Genomic DNA, 19,978 nt, shown 5'->3' with positions numbered 1-19,978 from the left:
CTTCAGTCAACCACAGATCAAAACATGTTTTCAATTGCATCTCCACTGAATATTTAAGACCATTTTCTTCATTGTTTTCCCCTCAACAATTCAGCAGACTCCTGTCACCTTAACTTTTAGATTATAAGCCATCCAAAAAACCATGCTCAGAGTTTATACACAGATATTATCCATAGATGTGAGGACCTGGAACCTGTGAATTCTGAGCCTTGTTGGGTGGGAACCCATTGGGGCTCCTGAGGAAACACTATAGTTTATAGTGAAATTAGCTTACAAATCATGACCTAACTCTGGTACTTTGTAAGGCCTAGGCAGCATATAGTGGTATGTCTGAGGTTCTGGGGCAGAGTGAGGTTGTGCCCCAGCATTGCAGATTGCATCAGCAGTCCCTCTGATTCTTAGGGTCTTTACAACACGAACATTGTTTCCCCCTTGCAAGTCAAACCACATTTCAGCAGTGAGCAGTAGAATGCTGCTGAACTAAGTACCAGAGAGCAGAGAGGCTGTAAACAGCTCTGAGAGACTGAGCATATCAGTCTTTCAAGAGATGAATACACTCCTTCAGTAAATTCTCATTTCATTCTATTTCAAGTATCTTTGACACTCATCACTTTCATAAACGCTGTTCTTCCTGGCTGTGGTGGAAAAGAGTCCCTAGGGTGACTCCTACAGGCAAGCTGTGGGAAAGTAATCTACTTTCAAACATGATAAGCCGCAAGCTACTTCTGCTATATAATCTTAGTCCCTTCTTCTTTTTATGATTTTTTTTATTATCGAGGTCCTGAGAGAAGGATTTGAGATCAAATCACATCTTCTCTTGCATCCATCATGGATGCAGATGAGAAATGTCAAATCCTTCTGAATACTTTCATTCTGTCATTTCAGAATAGAGTGGTCTAGTTTTGCCCAAATCATTTTACGATGCGAGGGCAAGTCACAACCAGCCTCTACTTGAAGTGTCTCAGGAGACCATCAGTGATCCAACTTTAAAGCAGTGTGGTGGTGCCAAGGGGCATTTGATCTGTTGGTTTCAAAGGAGATTTTCCTCCTCTTTTTCTTCTTTAGGCTCACGGGCATGAACCTCCCATCTCCTGTGATCAGCAGCAAGAACTGGCTCCGTCTCCACTTTACTTCTGACAGCAACCATCGGCGCAAGGGGTTCAACGCTCAGTTCCAAGGTAAGAAGGCACCAACTCAAAAAATTCAAAATCAATAAATAGATGAATAAATGCCATGCAACCTTCTGGTCCTTCTCCACCCTGACATTCTGAGACATTACTGAAGAAGGAAAAAGAAACTTGTTTGAAAATGTCCCCATTTACACACAGGCAATCAATTTTGGAAGCCATGTAGGAACTAAAGGCCAACAGTGGTTACTGATCTTTAGTCCTCTGACATTCTGCAGCAATAACTGGTTTCACTGAGGAGTGACAAAACTGGTTTCACTGAGGAGTGACAAAGATTAGTTAACAAATTTACATTAGCATTCATTGTACTTACCTTTCACATGACATTCATGGGAGTTTGCATGTTATTTACATGCTCAGAGTGGCCGGGTGCACAGGTTGTACTTAGAAGTTCAAATGAATCTTGACACACATTTAGTCCTAAAACACCCTTCTACTTGAAAAACACAGCTACCAGATTTAGTAATTTACCTGTCATGAGCCTTGAAATGAAGATGTTATTATTTAGCCAAACACAGCTGTCTTCAGCAACATGGTTCTGAAATGTTCTTTCAGCATCTGATTCCTACCCTTTGTGCCTGCATCCTGAGACTTTCTCATCATTGGTAATCCTTACTGATACTGCAAAAGGATTCCATTGATACGTAGCTGACAGAAAAATATTTTACTTACACATAAAAATAACATATTCTAAGTTCTGGATTGTGGAGGAACTCACAGGGTCCCGCCCCTTCCCGGTTGAACTGTTGGTTCCCAACAGACTCTGGGAGAGGTGATGTCACTCTGTCTTCACTTGTGTGCCCACTGGTGAGTTCACCAAGCTCCAGGGGATAGTCTGTCCCCCGTGGTCTCATATAGCCTTGGTTCTTCTCAAAGTTACACACATAAACAAAAAGGTGTGAGCATAAGTAAATGTAGGCGGACTTGGGGAGGGCAACCAAGGCAAGAGAGGAACGATGGAAATGAATTTCATAAATGTATGGGTGTATCAAAGAAGGAATTCAATAATTAAAAAAAATAAAAATAAAAACACCCCAGATGGACTCTGTTTCCGTCATACGTGAACTTGAGAAGATGGCTCCCAGCAAGGCTGTGTTCCCTCAGTTTGCAGAGCACTGGAAGTCACACATATATTACTGTGTTGCTGCTCTTCAGTCAAGTAGAATAAGTTTATTTGTAGAAAATAAAATCTGAATGGTGCTGATTTGAGCATGTGGCTGGGGCTCATTGCTGGCTCTCCAGGCCTTGGGCAAGGTGCAGGTACAGAAGTCACCTGACCTGGAATCTAGAGTTATCTTCTTTCACTGGTCTGGGTCCTCATGGGGGTCATGGGCCATCTCACTGCTTTTCCTCATAGTGTTATAAATTCCCGTCTTTATCCTCAGGCTGTAGTTTACCATCCTGGACTTCTACAGCACAAACATCCTATGGTTCCACTTACCTTAGGTCATAGGCAAAGCCAAAAACTAATGTAACCATAGCTATCTCCGCTGTACTGTTTTAAGGCTGTTTATCTTCTCGCATTTGCTGTGATGAAGTAAGTGTGGGAATGTCCCGTTGGCAGGCAGGGACCTTGTCACATGAATACAGAGCTGACAGAGTGAAGAAGAGGACACTAGGTCTTGTGGGGAAATCTCTGCGGTGTCTGTGTGCTTATCCGCATCAGTGGAGGGACCTGACTCTGACTTAAAGTGACCTCACTTGGTCCTTAGGGCTTTCCCAGGCTGCTCACAAAGTGGGATCACAAAGTCGCAGCCTGGAAAGCACTAAAGAACCTTTTCTTTCTTTCTTTTATTATTTTTTTATTTTTATTAATTATACTTTATTCACTTTGTATCCCCCCATAAGCCCCTCTTCCCCTCCTGGTCCCACCCTCCTTCCCCCTTCTTCACGTATGCCCCTCTCCAAGTCCACTGATAGGGGAGGTCCTCCTCTCCTTCCTTCTTAAAGCTTTGGCTATTTTCTCAGCAGTGAGAAGTGTTTTGAGTATCATCCCTCAAACCTCATTATTTGTCTTTGTGATAGGAAGGAATGTGGAAAATATAATATATGGCCTAAAAATGGCCCAGACTAGATGACATAAGAAGCACCCTGATTGGAGGAAAATCAAATACATACAATTTTAACATTGTAAAAATGTAAGCTCCAGTTCTGAAATTTCCAAATATATAGAGCATAAAGCTCTCCTAAATAATGATTGCATATAATTGAAGTCTGACTAAATATAATTAAAACAAATATTTCATTTGAATGATATAAAATTAAATTATAAGGGTGAACCATATACACTTGAATTATTTGTATGTGTATATACAGAGAGACAGAGAGGGAAAGGAAAGGTGAGGAAATGGGAAGAGAGATAGGGAGTGAGAGAGAAAGAATGTGAAAGGAAGGAGGAGAAGAAAGAGGAAGAGAGGGAGGAGGAGGAAATGAGGAGAATTTGTACCAGCATCTAAAACAGTCTTTAAGCAATGCCAAAGTACCAGGCCACATAGCCCTGGCTGACCGACTGTATATGGAAACCCTTCAGCCTGTTCATGGGTTCAGTTCCAATGCATTGTGGGTAAATGAAACCACCTCCTTGTTCATCAGCTCATAAGCTTTTTTAAATAAGTCATGTCCTCAGATCACAAAGGCTGAATCCAGACACGATGTCACTCATCTTAAAAGGGCATTGCCATCACCAATGACACCAGGGAATACTGAACTGGACCATGGCTAATGTAAGATATGCGTAAAGGCCTGCATTTAATTTCCTGGCTCTAGTGGGTGAGCCCATCGTCAGTGAAGGGAAACTGTAGGGAGAGACAGGTTGCTGGTTCTAGAATAAACCCAAGAATGCCAGAGATCAGGAGATATGACAGTGGCTTGGGATGCCATCTTCCCTGATTCCCACCAGCCACTCACTATTGTGTTCTGGCTGAAGTTATTCTCAAATCACCAATGAGAAGCCCAAGCCCATGCTATTTAACCTGTGACATGGGGAAAATGTTCATCAACTCTTTTTTCTCTGACTGGCTTGAATACAAAAGAGCTAGCATCCCTGTTTTATTTTTAAAACTGAACACATTCAGAGGGATTGTCCACACAGTTGGCCAAGAATCATAGCAGTCCAAATGCATGCAGAACTTACTAGATGCTTAGACCCTGCCTTATAAATACTCTTCTGTCAAAGGTTCAGGGTGTAGGCATGGTTCTTCTTCTTCTTTCTTCTTCTTCTTCTTCTTCTTCTTCTTCTTCTTCTTCTTCTTCTTCTTCTTCTTCTTCTTCTTCTTCTTCTTCTTCTTCTTTTTCTTTTCTTTGACAGGAAAAGAGAACTTCAAAAACACACTTTTGACAGTCAGAGGCTGTTAAGTTTGCATACCTGGGTAGAAGTGAACATTCTTACAGGGCCGGAAACTAGAAACGAGCCCATGGGGTTGTCAAAAAGGAATGTATGGAAGACAACAGAGCAAAACAAACAGGAAGGAAGGGGCAGACAATGAGGGCTGGAGGTGGGGAGGAATTAATGAAAATAAAATGTGCATGAAAATCCACCTGGAGACCTGTTTCTTTGTAAGCCAATTTAAAACATAAAATAAAGTTAAAAACAAATTTGTAGGTTTTCCACCTTGTTGAGGTTTGTGGGTGGCATTACAAACACAAAAACAAAGAAAAAATTCTTCTAATTTTACAACTTGTCTTAGCTAAAAAGCAGCCACCAGGATGAAATATCATTTTCTGTCTTTTCTTGTGCTTTACAACTGTCACTTCCGAATTCCTCCTTCGTGAGGTCATCAGGCTCCTCACCCATAGCATACAGTCATGCTAACAGCAAACATAAGGACCATTGGCAAGCTGGGCAGCCCGGCTGTGGCTGCTTTGGATGTACACTCACTTGTAAGATAGGACTGTGAGCAGAAGCCGTGAGGCCCCCCTGATGGATCTGCAGTATCTGCTGCACATATTGGCCTCATAGTGTATGATAGATTTATGCAGGACACATTATTTCTCTAAAGCAGTTGAAAACGGAGCCCATTCTTTATTTGGTGCCTCCACCATTAATTATAATTAAATAAGGACCTTGTTCGCACTATCCATCATCCAGGCGTTTTTGATGTCTACAAGATGAATTTTTTAAAAAACACATCAATCTTGAACCTTGAAAGTCTATGTCCTGAGTAGGCATCTCTGAGTTGGGCTCCGGTCTCAACATATTCACCTGGCTATCAATAAAATCTTGGTTTTCACGAGATGCAACCCCCCTTGATTTCTGTAATGAATAAATCATTGTGAAAGAAAGTGTTTGTAATAAAGTTCCAATTTAAGTAGGGAACACCCTGTCTCATAAATCAAGAGAAAATCTGATGGCAGCTTTAAAGCTTGTGTTGACACAAATAATTAGCTTGCTTTTTAGGTTACGGCTCTATATAAGTATTGATTTTCCTTTTATTTAAAATGAAGACCTTTATACAAAATGGGGACTTCTGTGTTATTAAAAATGCATTTGGGAAATTGAAACTTCATGTGCCCAGATTTATAAAACCTATGGGTTACCCATTCCCCTCCATACACAGTTGCTGTACGTGTATTGTAGAGCAGAGCTCTAAGACAGAAGCCTCCCAAGTTCTAGTGCCAACACATGTACCAGCCTCTCTTCAGAGAACACACAGATTGCAAAAAGTGTAAGAAGTGTTATGCAGGACCTAGAAGGTACTTGGCTCTCATTCCTTTAAGAAATGAAGGAAATCAAAGGCTCATATCCATCTAGTGCCCTTTGACCACTGGCCTACAGAAGGAAGCAGACTGCTCAGGGTGCCCAGGTAGCCATATGGCAGTGGGGATCACCTACTTACTGCCACCTGGGGGGTTACAAGATAAATGAGATGCCAGAGGATAACCTAGTTAAAGGTAATCTTATTCCTTCTAAGTTACTCTGGAAAGCTAGCTTTTATAAGAAAAATGTCTTCATAAACATAAGTTCATTGCAATTAGACACACATAACTATTTTCCTCTAGAATATGCTTTCATTTCTCTCAGAGCAGGAGACTTTCACAGCTTCCACCTCCAGGAACATCTGTATGCTCCAAGCTCTGGATTCATTTTGTAACACACATATTATTACCTAATATCCCTCTTACCCAGGGGTGTGGCTCTTTCTAATTGTATTCAACAAGCTCAGGCATATCTACTTCTCAGACATGAAAGTGGAGGAAGTGTGTGGATGAGACTCTGCAAAGCAGTCTCCAATAGGAGAGCATCATCTCATGTAGTGTGCTTGGTCCTTCCTAACACATCCAAGTCCACATCCTGATCCCGATTCCAAGACAGCAAGCTGTTTGGGTCAGGCTCACTCTAGCTGCTCCCATGTGCAGCTTCAGGAATCAATACTTTAGCTTTATGGGTCTCCTTGTGGGTCTCCTGTCCCCTCTGTGTCCTTCTATCCCCCACTTCTTCTGCTGGAGCAGGGATAGCCTCTCATGGCCCAGACACCTGAAGAAAACAGACTGCTCTTCTCCAGAAGCCATCAGCTGCTAGGGGTGGGAAATACATGAATCCTCCCCTTATTCGTACTGGGATTCTGTCTGGCTTTATCATATGCAAGCCTTATGCATGCAGTCCCAGCCTCCATGAGTTCCTGTGTGCGATGGTGCTGTCATGCCCATGTCATGTTCTTTTGATGCAGACATCTGATCCCTCTTTTCTTAACTGACAAAAATAAAAAATAAAAATAAAAAATCCACAAACCAGAAGCTAACTAAAAACTGTACTGGAAAAAATGTTTTAAAAAAGCAGGTGCTGTAGAGAACTAAAGCAATGTAACACTTAAATATTTAAATTCAACGAGATGAATTACTTCTCTACACTTTTCACTCCTCTAAAGAAAGCAGTGACTGAGAGATGATGCAGTAGGCTAGCCATGAGAGCCTTTGTTTGAATCCCCAGAATCCATGAAAGGTCGGATAAGGCAGTGCACACCTGCAATCCCAGCACTCCCATGGTGAGATCGAATCTCACGGGCCTGGTTGGTTTACACCATGGCAAACAACATAAGACCCTGCTTTAACAATGGGAGAAAGAGAGGCCTGAGACCTGAGATGGTCTTGTGTCCTTCCCATGTACCCATCATACACACTGAAACTCAGGCAGACAGGGACACATTCACAGAGAAGCATGTTGCCAGTTCGTTGTATTCATCACAATCTCCTTTGCATTTAACAGCCTTTGTATTTCATATCCAAGAGAGCCAGAGTAAGTTTTAATTACAGGCATATTAACGTGGAACAGAATCTGACATCTGTTTGTCTGTAGGTTTTAGATACAATGAAACATCCCATAAAGGTAAGTGCAGCATTATCTATCTACCTTAGAGACTGCTCAGTTTGCTTACTGAATGAATGTCTCTTAAGGCTAAGGCCTTAGGTTGTCTGCTTTAGGGGCTATGGAGGTGCCTCAGGGCCCAAAGCACTCGTAATTCAAGCCCGAGGACTGCAGTTCAGATCCCAGGGCACACATAAAAGCTAGGCAAACATGGCAGACACCTGTAGTTCCAACACTTGGGAGGCAGAGATTTCAGGGGACCTCTGGGACTAGCTGGCTAGCTATACTAGCTCAGTCAGCAAGCAAGCACAGATTCAGCAGGAGACCCTACCTCAGTAAATACATTAGAAAGGCATCTAAGAAAAGACCCAGTGTCAACACACAAACACACAGGTACACGAGCTCTCATGTACCCACATATGCATATCCTCACAAAAGTACACAAAAAATGTCTGCATTAGCTGTTAATAAGAAAATTCAATTGTAAGTTCTTTTTAGTTAACCTACAAATTATGGGTCCCATTATGACATGTTTCATGTATGTTATTTTTAATCCCTCCCCACCACCATCCTCTCAGGTAGTTCTTACCTGTTCTCTCTCATACTCTTTCCCACATCAGCCTCTTCATTTCCTCCTTCTTTCAACCCCTTCTGCTCATGGCGCTCATGCTTGCACACGGTTCTCGCCTGAGACAAAGCGTGTGATACTCATCTGAGTCTGGCTTATTTCATTTAACGTGAGTAGCACCAATTACTTCCACCCATTTTCCTGTAAATGGCACAGTTTGGTGGTTCTCCTAGTGAAGATGCTCCACCATTTCTCTGTATAGCATATGAGTTCCATGAAGTTTTTGATGGGCTTCGAGGCTGTTTCTGTGAATAGTGGTTACTATGAATAGTGGGGCAGCAAACATGCCAGTCAAAATGTCTCTCTAGTCCTTGGGTTATCTACCCAGAAGTGGTATGGTTGGGTCTATCTACAGATCTTAGCCAGTTGTTCAAGGCAGGAAGCCCGTAGTTTTGTATGTTCATACAGTTTTCTTATCAACAGAGTTTACAGGATAAGGTGAAGTTCTTTGGGCAATTGGCTGGTTAGAGCTTCCGTGGTAGGTGCTGAAAATTACAGAAGAGGGATACGTCATCCTGAATACTCAGGTATTCCTCTGTTCTTGGGAAGGATGGCTGCTGCAGGCTTTGTTCTCTAGAAATCAGAGTCAAGCTCTGCTCATGGTGAAGCTGAATTTTATATGTGTTACATTTAAAGTCACGTTAAAATAGATTAGCTTTAGAAACAGCTCCAGGAATCACCTGCACTAAATCCCACCTTTAACAAGAACATCTCTGTGGAATAAACACACAACCTTTTAAGCTTGCTCTGACCGTTAAACTCTAGCACTTTATTACAATAAATCAAAGATGTAAATGCTTCTTTGAATTTTGATATTGCCAAAAGGAGATGATTTACTTGGCAGAGTCTCCTCTGGCCTTGTGATACATAAAATAACTTCACATCTTACAGTCGGCAGTTCTAGGGTGACTGGAGACATTTCTCTTTCCCCAAATAAAATGTTCTGCTTGTTTTACTGGAGTTTTTCTACCATCACCCCACCTAGTGCAGCAGTACACTGACATAGTGCGTGAACTTTAGCAAAGGCACGTGGGAAAAAGTGTGGGAAGGCAAGATGAAAATTCCATGGTGGGCTGCAGAGATGGCTGAGTATTTTAGAGCACTGGCTGCTCTTCCACAGGATCTGGGTTCTGTTCCCAGGATCCACATGTTGGATCACAATCGTCAGTATCTTCACTCCCAAGGGATCTGAAGTCCTCATCTCAATCCTGAGAGTACTCTGCACATCGGTGCATATATATACATACAAGCAAAACACCCATACACATAAAATGAAAATAAATAAGAGTTTAATAAAGAAATAACTTATAGTTGGCTGTGGTGGTGTACTCCTTCAATCCAAGCACTTAAGGAGGCAGAGGCTGGAATATCTCTGTGTGTTAGAGGCCAACTTGGTCTACATAGTAAGTTCCAGTACAGCTAAGGCTACACAGAAAGACCCTGTCAAAAAAGAAAAAAGAAAAAGGAAGGAAGAAAGAAAGAAAGGAAAAGAAAAAAGAAGAAAGAATAGAGGGAGGAAGAAATGAAGGATGAAAGAAATAATATACAAGTGAATCAAAGAAGTTATGTTTCAGATTCAAGAGGGAATAGTGACATATGACCTAGAGCACAAAGTCCTGATGCAGGAGAACTGCTTCAAGTTTAAAGCCAGGCTGAGCTACTTAGCTAGTTCAAAGCCCATCAGGGCTTCACAGGGACACCATGTCTCAAAAGAGAAAAGGGAAGACTTTTAAGATGATGTGTTCTGTGTGGTTGCACATAATCCCAGCAGTTGAGAGGCTGAGGCAGGACGATCACCAGGAGGTTAAGGCCAACGCAGATACAATGTGAGTGTGAGAGCAGCCCGAGCTCTAGAATAAAGTAGAATATCATAAACGGGTTGTATCAAACATTTAAAAATAGGGGCCTGGAGATATGATGCAGGGGTTAAGAGCACACACCATTTTTTGCAGTAGATGAGAGCTGTTGCCAACACCAGGGCTGATGGTTCAAAGTCCTCTGTAATTCCAGGTCCAGGACCATCAGACATCATCATTCATGCACAATATACTCTCTCTCACACACACTTATACAAATAATTCTAAAATTTAGCTGTATTTTGTTTTACATGAACTAAAGTTAATATTATATATTATGGTGATAAAAGAAAATAAGAATGTAATAACATTATCAGATTTAGCTTCGGACTCTAAATATTGGCAAATCGATCCCCTTGAAGGACATTGGCATGTTATTTGTCAGGAATCTGAGCCCTCACCCTGAGCCACCACCTCCAAGGCCGCACAACATCTCAGGCAGGAGTGCCAAGGCTGAGATCAATGGCTTCTGAGAAAGCTGTGTAGTGGTACTGTGGGGCATGAACACACAATATGCTAATTATATAAACATACTAAGCATATATCTACCCCAGTCACAGGGACATCACATGTATACACACCTGTCATAAATACACATACCAGATAAATACCAGGAAAATACACACACATCACACATACCCCAAGGTATGTAAACACAGTAACCACAACCACACACCTATATACTTATGTTCTGGGCATTTCAAATTCAAGGCTGGCAACTTATAGAGCTACATCTGTTGGTAAAATGTTCTTGTGGTATGGATACAATTTACCCTTGTTCATGCAAATGCTGATTCCTCTACCCTACTCCCTGGCTTTAATCCAGACATTGCATTGTGATGCTTAGAATAAGTTTTTGTAAACATGCCTCAAGTTTGTGTGAACATGCTACCATTTGTTCTCTGTATTGCCAATTAAAACAACCAGCCAATCCTGAACGATGGAGAGAATAGGGTGGAACATCCTGGTCCAGAGAGGAGGAGGAAAAGGAGGTGGGAGGAGAGATCTGAGAGGAGAGGTCCTGGAAACATCAGGAGAAATGAACCAGACCTAAGATATGACTAAAAAGCAAGTATAATGTGGGAACTCTGAATGGGAGGAAGCTATGCAAGCTTGGAGATTTAGGATGGAATAATTATTGCACAGCATTGTGCTCTAGGTTAATTAAATAAGTCCTAGTCTCTATGTGGTGATTTGGGTGTACAGCTGGTTTAGGAATAAGTGTAGCTTAACTAAAAAATTAATATTAATAATCATCAATATACACCAGAATTTTACTTTAAGTAAATCTGTTTTTGTTATCTTTTCCTTTATTTTTCACATCCCATTTCAATATACTTTGCTATGAAGCTAATTATGAATTTAAAAATCTACTTCTAAGTCGGTGTCCTGACCCATGCTTGTCCCACCATAATTGTCACTGCAAAGGTTGGCCAAAGGCTGGCCATATTAAGATTAGGTCCCAGGAGTTTTAAGTAAAACTGCCTTGGCTGAGTGCTTTATTTTTCCCCAAAGCTAGATGATGGACAAATACAGGGTGAGCATCAGCGGAGGGTCTGCAAATACATGTCACTTCCCAAATTTGGAAGTTGGAATCCGAAGAGAAAAGGTTGAGATCCTCTTTCCCGGGCTGTGTGAACAGGTGGCTGGTTACCTGAAGGCTTAAGCAAAGCATGGCAACGGAGGCTTCAGGTAGCAGCACTTTGACCAGACCCGGAAGATCCACCCACCCCTCCATGAAAGGACAACTAAAGAATCCTGTAACAGTGCCAGGAATGGAAGACCCCACAGAAGGAATGAAGTCTCAGAGCCAACAAAACTGTCATTTCAGTGTAATGTTGTATAATTTTACTATCGAAATAATTTTAGTATTTTCATTATTCTTCTAAGGTTTCTGACATATAGTTTTTCTTTCCACAATGATGAATGAGACCCAGAAGGGAAAATTACATTAGGAAACTAGGTCTGTAGCCAGCTATCATTGCTACTTGAAAGAAGACACACCGTCCTACATTAGCAAGAGCAACTCAGAGGGCATTACGCTAATCGGCTTATCTCCAAAGAGCCAAAAATCAATGCTTATTTCTTCAGATAGTTGTTGCATGTGATAAGGAAAGAAAATGCAGGTTTTTTTAAAGCAAGAGACTCTATTCCTCTATGGTTTAGTGTAGAAATACAATATGTGAGTCCTGCAGTTTCGTAATAATTTTATATAAATTAACACTAACTCTCCAATATGCTTACAGCAATTCATGCTCACTTTTGATCATTTAATCCTAAGTACTGAGAGGTATCTGTGGTAGACCCTGGGCTGAAATGTCTGATGGGATCCTGTAATGTTTCACTTTACATGGGACAATGGATGTACTGTTAGATCACTCTCTATGCACCAAGCGGCCAGCACAGCCCCATCTCACCCTTTCTAGAGATGTGTGCCACTTTCCAGAGGGCTCATGAGCTACATCCACTTTTGCAAGTGAGGGACTCAGACAAGGTCACACAGCTCTAATCAACAAGGATGAGTATGAGGCCCAGAAGCTATAGTGGGCTGTCCCCAGTGGCCACTACTAAATGGTAAAGGTGAGTGTGAAGGCACAAGGCTATGGTGGGCTGTCTCCAACTCCCTTGGCAGAAGAACAGCGATGCTGGGTTACAGACTCTGTGAGACTAAAGCAGTCAGAGGGGAATGCCTGTTCTGTTTGTCCGCTGCTGTAGACACACACTTCTGCTCCAGCTTTAAGAATGAGCAGGGTTTAATTACTACCTTTAATTCCAAATAGTTTGGATATTTATTATTTTTGTATTATTGGATAATGGGAACTTGCTTCTTTCTAATCCTTTCTCTGGGAAGTGTTCTGTTCAAGGATCAGTGTGATGTGGTCCATGCAAGCATCCTGTTCTTGGTCACCATCATTCTGTGTATGTCTAGGAAGAGATATGAAATATATTGTGGTGTTGTCATGTGCACTGGAAGGATTCTGCATATGTAAGATGTCTTCAGCCCTGTTGTGCAGAGTTGACTTATTGATCTGACTCATGCAGAAATTGTTTACATAATTCTCTCCTCTTCATGTGAAGCATTGTTCCCACTGGAAAGAAACAGAAACAAAACCAACCCCCTCTAACCATACACTCATTCATTGTTGATCTGGCTGCATGGGAGCTGCAGGGCTTGGGAGCTTCAAACTCACAGCTGTACTCCTAGTACTTAGAAAGCATAGGTAGTGAACAGATCAACCAATACCTAGCTTCAAAATGGGGGCAGGAAATCTAACTGGCAAGCTTGGAAAGGTGCCAGAATAGGTACTGTCCATAATCATATAACGAAGGCTAACCAGGTTCAAAATGCTTTTCTTCTTGCCTATGCAGGCAGTGCTCCCAGTAAGCCCGCCACACAGTAACCCATTTCATAACTGAGGGTTCAAGGCATGGAGTGTTGTCCATGAAGTAAACAAATGAGGAAGTAAGTCAGAGATCGAAACATGCCATTGCATCCATGTTTAAAGTGCTTATGAATCAACTGGAATATTTTTTTAATGAAAATTTGCTTTTCACAGTCCACCTGGGCAGAAGTAGTAGCTACCACAGACATAAGCACAAGCCACTCACTGATACATGTATACACATGAGCATACAACACAGAAATATACTTAATTTTTAAAGTTTCTTACATGAGTGTGATACTTTCTAGATAGCTTTTTGTTGTTGTTGATATGGTCATGATAGATTGGAATCCATTATCCTCCAACCTCAAACCCTGAAGGTACTGAGTTTCTGTTAAGCGCCACCACTCATGGCTCAGTACATTTTAGGCTCACCGAAGGACCTTGTAAATGGACATTTCTCAAATTCCAAGAAGCTAGAGTTCCAATTCCAACCTCACACAACCCAGATGAGAAGCTTGACATAATCCTGCTGGGCAAGCTGAGTACACAGTATTTGTTGAGTAATATTCAAACCAGGTAGAAAATAAACAAGGAGCCGTAGGCAAAATGCCAGTCAGCATATTCACTATTCAAGGCAAACCTGGTTAGGCATGTGAGCTGGAGGGTGTTGGTCATTGGAGACACTTATGCAGCTAGATATAGAAGCATATACTGGTAGTTCCAAGAACGAGCCTGAGGTAAGAAGATTTCAACTTCCAGGCCAAGCTTGGCTACATAGTGAGACTGTAAAGTCATAGTTTCTAGCTTATTTTGCCTTATGTTCCCAATCATATTACCTATTTTAAGAGACAAAGAGGCTACCCACTCTTGACACTGCCTGGAAGGCCAGAAACCAGAAACTAGATGGCCCAGAGACCTAGGATAGAACCAAACATGTCTGGAAAAACAAAACAAAAACCGCAGTGAAATGGTTCCTAATGATATTCTGCTATACCTCATAGATTGATGCCTTGCCCAATTGTCATCAGAGAGCCTTCATACACCAACCAATGGAAACAGATGTAGAGACCCAGAGCCAAACATTAGGTGGAGTTTAAGGAATCCTGCAAAACAGGGGGAGGAAGGATTGTAGGAACCAGGAGAGTCAAAGACACTGCAAGAAAACCCACAGAATCAACAAATATGGACTCATAGGGGTTCACTGAGTCTGAACCAACAACCAGGGAGCCCGCATGGGTCTGACATAGGCCTGCTGGGTATATGTTATGGTTGTGTAGCTTGGTCTTCTTGTGGGACTGACAGGTAAGATCAGGGTCTGTCTGTGACTCTGTTGCCTGCCTGTGAGAACCTTTTCCTCCTACTGGGTTGCCTTATCCTGCCTTAATATGTGGGAAGTGCCCCGTTTTATTGCAACCTGCCATGTTTGGTTGATGTCCCTGGCAGGCCTGCCTTTTTCTGAAGGGAAATGGAAGAGAAATGGGTTGGAGTAGAAGAAGAGGTCATGACTGCAGAGGGTTTGGAAGGGGAGGTTAGGGTGTAATATATGAGAGAATTGATCAATTAATTTAAAAAATTGCCCCTGCCTCTGTATTACAAGCTACTTGGGCTGAGGGCTATGTAGTTCTTAGAGCAGGACAGAGGGGTTTCCAGAAGCTTCTATAAAGTAATTGGGAAGGTATGTCTCTAACCTGACAGGTAAAAAACTGCATCCTACGGTTTTATTGTTATTGGAGCTACAGCTTCTTTCGATGCTTTTGTCGAAGCATTGAGGAAGAGAATGCATCTTTGTAATAGGTAGTGCCAGCCCCGAAGTAAAGAACTGGAAGATGTGACTGCAGAAGGAGCCACTGAGTCTCCAGGTTTCCTTCTTCTAAACTGAGTGCTGCCACAGCATTCCTAGTCAGGAGCAAATGCACTGTCACATTGTGTTGTCAAGCAGCTTGAAAGTCAGTGATGGAGTAAGATGCAGTGGATGGTGGGAAATATCAGATGGGTTGTGGCTACTGGCCTTGTGCTGTGTGTAAACTTGGAGGCTCTAATTCTCCTCAAATGCAGCCTACTGGCATGAATCCATTAGACATGTTAAGTCATATATAACTAATAGTAATAGAGTTAAACTGTTAAATAGCTCTGTTAAACCCTGATTTAGCACATTGGGTCTCGGTGACAGCAAGTTCACTTCTTCATGTTTTGATTTCTTCATGTTTTGATGTTTTGTTGTTTTCATTTTTTTTAAGATTTATTTATTTATTTATTTATTTATTTATTTATTTAAGGTAGATGAGTACTCTATCTGAATGTACACTTGCATGCCAGAAGAGGGCACCAGATCTCATTATAGAGAGATGTGAGCCACCATGTGGCTGCTGGCAATTGAACTCAGGACCTCTGGACAAGCAACCAGTGCTCTTAACCACTGAGCCATCTCTCCAGCTCATTTTTCTTTCTCAAGACAGGGGTTTGCTGTGTGTGGCCCTAGTTGTCCTGAAACTCACTTTGTAGACCTGGCTGGCCTCGAAGTCACAGAGATCGGTCGGCCTGACCTGCCTCCAGAGTGCTGGGATTGGAGGTGTATATCACCACCGGCAGCCAAAGTTGGTGTTTTAAGTATAACATGGAGACAGTGGCTTCTCATGCTCCGCTCCTGAAGCTTAAGTTAGTCTGGGTCTGTGCCCTGTCATCTTCTTTTATTATTTGTATTATTTTAAATAAACCAGGGATTAAACTTTGCCCAAACAAGCCAGAGAAAGATGTTTGTCTTGAAGCTTATTGAAAAGGTTTTCACAGTGGAGCTTCAGATGCGAGGCAGGATTCTCTAAACCATAGACAGTTTTTCTAGAGATATTTTCTTTGTCCCTTTTGGGTTTGAGCTTTCCGGTACATGGATTAGCAAGTCACTGGTGCTGAGATGGGGCTGTTTCTGAATGGCTTGTTCAATACTAACTTCATTGAAAGGTCCAGCTGGAAAACATCCTTGAAAAGGAAGCCGTGTTGGTTTGTTGTGGTGACACAGGACTAAACAGAGTATATGTGGCTTACTCAGGGTTACTTCTACCAGAGAGATTGTGAGCTTTCCTAAAGAGCACAGCTTTCTGTCAAGTACCTGTCCTGTGAGGTGGCTCCAGGCAAAACTGTTAAATTGATAGAGTCAGTCACCTGGAGGAGGCTCTGTGCTCCCAAGGTAACCGCCTCACCTGACCCCACCTAGGGCTTGCCCCAGGGTTTGGCAGGGACCTCTCTGCTCCTACCAATGCCTTTTCTTCCTTTCTCATAGTCTATACTGTGCTAGGTTCTCATGGTCACAGGGACAGAAACTAATTCAACAATGTTAAGAAAAGATTTGTCCACAACCTCTCCAGCATGTGTTATCGCTTGAGTTTTTCATCTTGGCCATTCTGATGGGTGTAAGGTGATATCTCAGGGTCGTTTTGATTTGCATTTCCCTGATGGCTAATGAGGATGAGCATTTCTTTAAGTGTTTTTCTGCCATGGGGAACCCTGCTCCACTGCTGGTGGGAATGTAAACTGGTACAACCACTCTGGAAAGCTATCTGGCGCTTTCTAAGACAAATAGGAATAGTGCTTCCTCCAGACCCAGCTATACCACTGCTAGGTATATACCCAAAGTTTGTTCAAGTACACAAAAAGGACACTTGCTCAACCATGTTTATAGCAGCTCTATTTGTAATAGCCAGAACCTGGAAACAACCCAGATGTCCATCAACGGTGGAATGGGTACAGAAATTGTGGTATTTTTATACAATGGAATACTACTCAGCAATCAAAAAGGAGGAAATCATGAAATTTGCAGGCAAATGGTGGGATCTAGAAAAGATCATTCTGAGTGAAATATCCCAGAAGGAGAAAGACAAACATGGGATATACTCACTTATATAGACCTATAAGATATGATAAACATAATGAAATCTATACACCTAAAAAAGATAATCAATTGAGCGGACATGGGGTAAGATGATCAATCCTCATTTAGAAAGACAGATGGGATGTGCATTGAACGTATGACAGGAGTCTACTGAGCGCATCTGAAAGACTCTAACTAGCAGTGTTTTCAAAGCAAAGACTCATGACCAAACCTTTGGCAGAGTACAGGGAATCATAAGAAAGAAGGGGAGTTAGTCTGATGGGGAAAGGATAGGAGCTCCACAAGGACCAAATATATCTGGGCACAGGGTCTTTTCTGAGACTGACATTCAACCAAGGACCATGTATGGATATAACCTAGAACCTCCACTCAGATGTAGCCTGTGGTAGCTCAGTAACCAATTGGTTTCCCAAAGTGAGGGGAACAGGGACTATTTCTAACAGGAACTCGATGACTGGCTCTTTGGTCTCCCCACCCCCGAAGGGAGGAGCAGTCCTGTTAGGCCACAGAGGAGGGCTTTGCAGCCAGTCCTGAAGATACCTGATAAATCAGGATCAGATGAATGGGGAGGAGGTCCCCCCCATCAGTGGACTTGGAAAGGGGCACGGTGGAGATGAGGGAGGGAGGGAGGGAGGGAGGGACTGGGAGGGAATGAGGGATGGGGACACGGCTGGGATACAGAGTTAATAAAATGTAACTGATAAAAAATAAATAAAAAAAAATAAAAAAATAAAAAAAAAAGAAAAGATTTGTAGGAGCAGCGTGTTTTCAGACTGTCTGCTGTGCTATTCTTCTGCTGAGCTCACTAGAAGCCCAGGGTCTGAGGCCAAATGTCTGCTTTCAAAACTCAGCTTGCCCTGTTAGAGAAAGGTACTTAATAACTCTAAAAGGGCCAGAGCCCTTCACATATAAAATAAGAACTTAAGAAATAGGGAACTTACCCTCTTGTCTTAAAAGGTAAATCTAATACTTTTGAATTCCTTCTAAACGCTCAGAGCCTGCCACTCCCTGACCCCCAGCCTTCAGCAGGAAGATCCTGGGCTTCATCTCTTCTATTCATTCGCAATTCCCAGTGCCCGCCTCTCTGCTTGTCTCATGATTCAGAATCTAATTTCTGATTTCCTTCAGTAAATGTTTTTCAGCATCTGTTTCTATAGTTCCTTTCATATTAATAATCCTTTATAAATTTCCAAGAACTGAAATTGAATCAGCCCTGCCCAACAGCCACACTCCTGACTTGGCTCCAGGGAATGGGACAGGGTCATGTTGTTCTGAAAAGGCCATTGTTATTAATGCATCTGACCAGAATCCCAACTCATCACCAAGACATCTAGACATCACCAAACGATGCCTCCATCCAAATTTACTTCTCCTCTTTTTCCTCCAAGGGGAGTGTTCAAAAATACTGTCTATGTTAACAGCTCTCGAAGGACAGATCTGACTGAACACACAGCTACCAGGCATAGTGGAAAGCAGAGACATATGGAACAATTGCTCAATGTGTTTTTCCTTTGTAAGTACAGGAACACTTTTGGAAACAAAAAGGTGGTGGTTGCACATTAGAGCCATTGGTTTGGAGGAGCAGAAGATGCTGCATCCATGGGTCAGAGCTCTTTCCGGCAATCAGGAGGGTCTGGGTGTGCTCTAAGGGGGGTGAGGAGGGGAGGATGCCTGCAGCTCTCTTGCTCACAGCCTTGTCCCAGATTCTGTGTGAGATCCTGTGTCAAGGGGATGAGGTAGAGAGTATCGAAGCCGGATACTGGAATCACTCTGTAGTCTCTACTCATATAGCCCAGCTCAGAATCAAAATGATGACACAGTGTTTTTGAAGCCCTTCAAATACAAACCTTTCTCATGGCCACCAGGTTGTGATAACTCCACAACCAGTTTGCAACCAGACACTGAATACTTCATTCACACAGAGGTCACTCATAGTGAGGCTGCTTCCTCAGGATAGAAGCCACCTTCTATTTTTCTGCAGTAAGAATTGCTGATGAGTTCCAACAGGTGGACATGTAGCTCCACTGTCCTAACTGGTCCCGATTAAAGTCTAGGCTTTGGCTCCTTACTACATATTTACTATGTCTGTACCTCATTGTCTATAGCTCTAAGATCTTGAAGTACACCAACTTTATTGTCAGAGACTGTGACTCTTACATTAAGAGTCTGTCATCAGTCTCAGGGGTTCACTAAGGATGACCGAGCCAAAGGCCATGGCACTGTAACATGAAGCAGACTTGAATCCCACCAGAAGACAGCACCTAACCCTACACAGTCCAGACACCAGTGGCTGAGAATGTTCCCTTCAGTATTTCCTGCCCATGACTGGCCCTTTTGCTGGTGTCCTTCCTTCCAGAGGTGTCTGTGACCTAAGAGCCCTCAGTTTTTATTTTGAGCTTTCCCACGGCTCAGAATCACACAGCAGAATGTTTAGCTCTATGTCTAGTGGACATAGTGAATTTATCAAGTCTCACTCGTCAGACTCCTGCAGACTTGTGTTATCTTGATGGTCCGATCACCACATATGGTAGGTAGTTTTTCTTCCAGTGATTAGAACAAGCACAAAAATAAGGAATTTTATATCTTGAATGGTGATGCCATCAATAACAGGTGACACACACACACACACACAAAACTTTAACACACCACACAGTAATGCTGCAGTCAGCATTCAGAGCACTGGGCCGCACAGGTGGTGGGCTCAAGTAGTGTCACTAATGGAGACTTCTCCAACCTC

At 42.4% G+C, this 19,978-nt stretch overlaps 1 protein-coding gene across 2 annotated transcripts in view; it reads left to right on the top strand.

The window, feature by feature from the left end:
* Positions 1 to 19,978, top strand: part of Csmd1 (CUB and Sushi multiple domains 1) — a 1,585,983-nt gene that overhangs the window by 982,124 nt on the left and 583,881 nt on the right. For both annotated transcript variants that reach the window (XM_060381443.1, XM_060381442.1), the window contains exon 6: positions 1,066 to 1,178. In XM_060381443.1, coding sequence (XP_060237426.1) covers positions 1,066 to 1,178 — 113 coding nt within the window. The remainder of the gene's footprint in view (positions 1 to 1,065; positions 1,179 to 19,978) is intronic.

The sequence above is a fragment of the Meriones unguiculatus genome, chromosome 4 (assembly GCF_030254825.1).
Source record: "Meriones unguiculatus strain TT.TT164.6M chromosome 4, Bangor_MerUng_6.1, whole genome shotgun sequence".
Taxonomy (NCBI): Eukaryota; Metazoa; Chordata; class Mammalia; order Rodentia; family Muridae; genus Meriones; species Meriones unguiculatus.
Note: the sequence above shows the minus strand (reverse complement) of the source record. Positions and strands in the feature narration are given on the sequence as shown.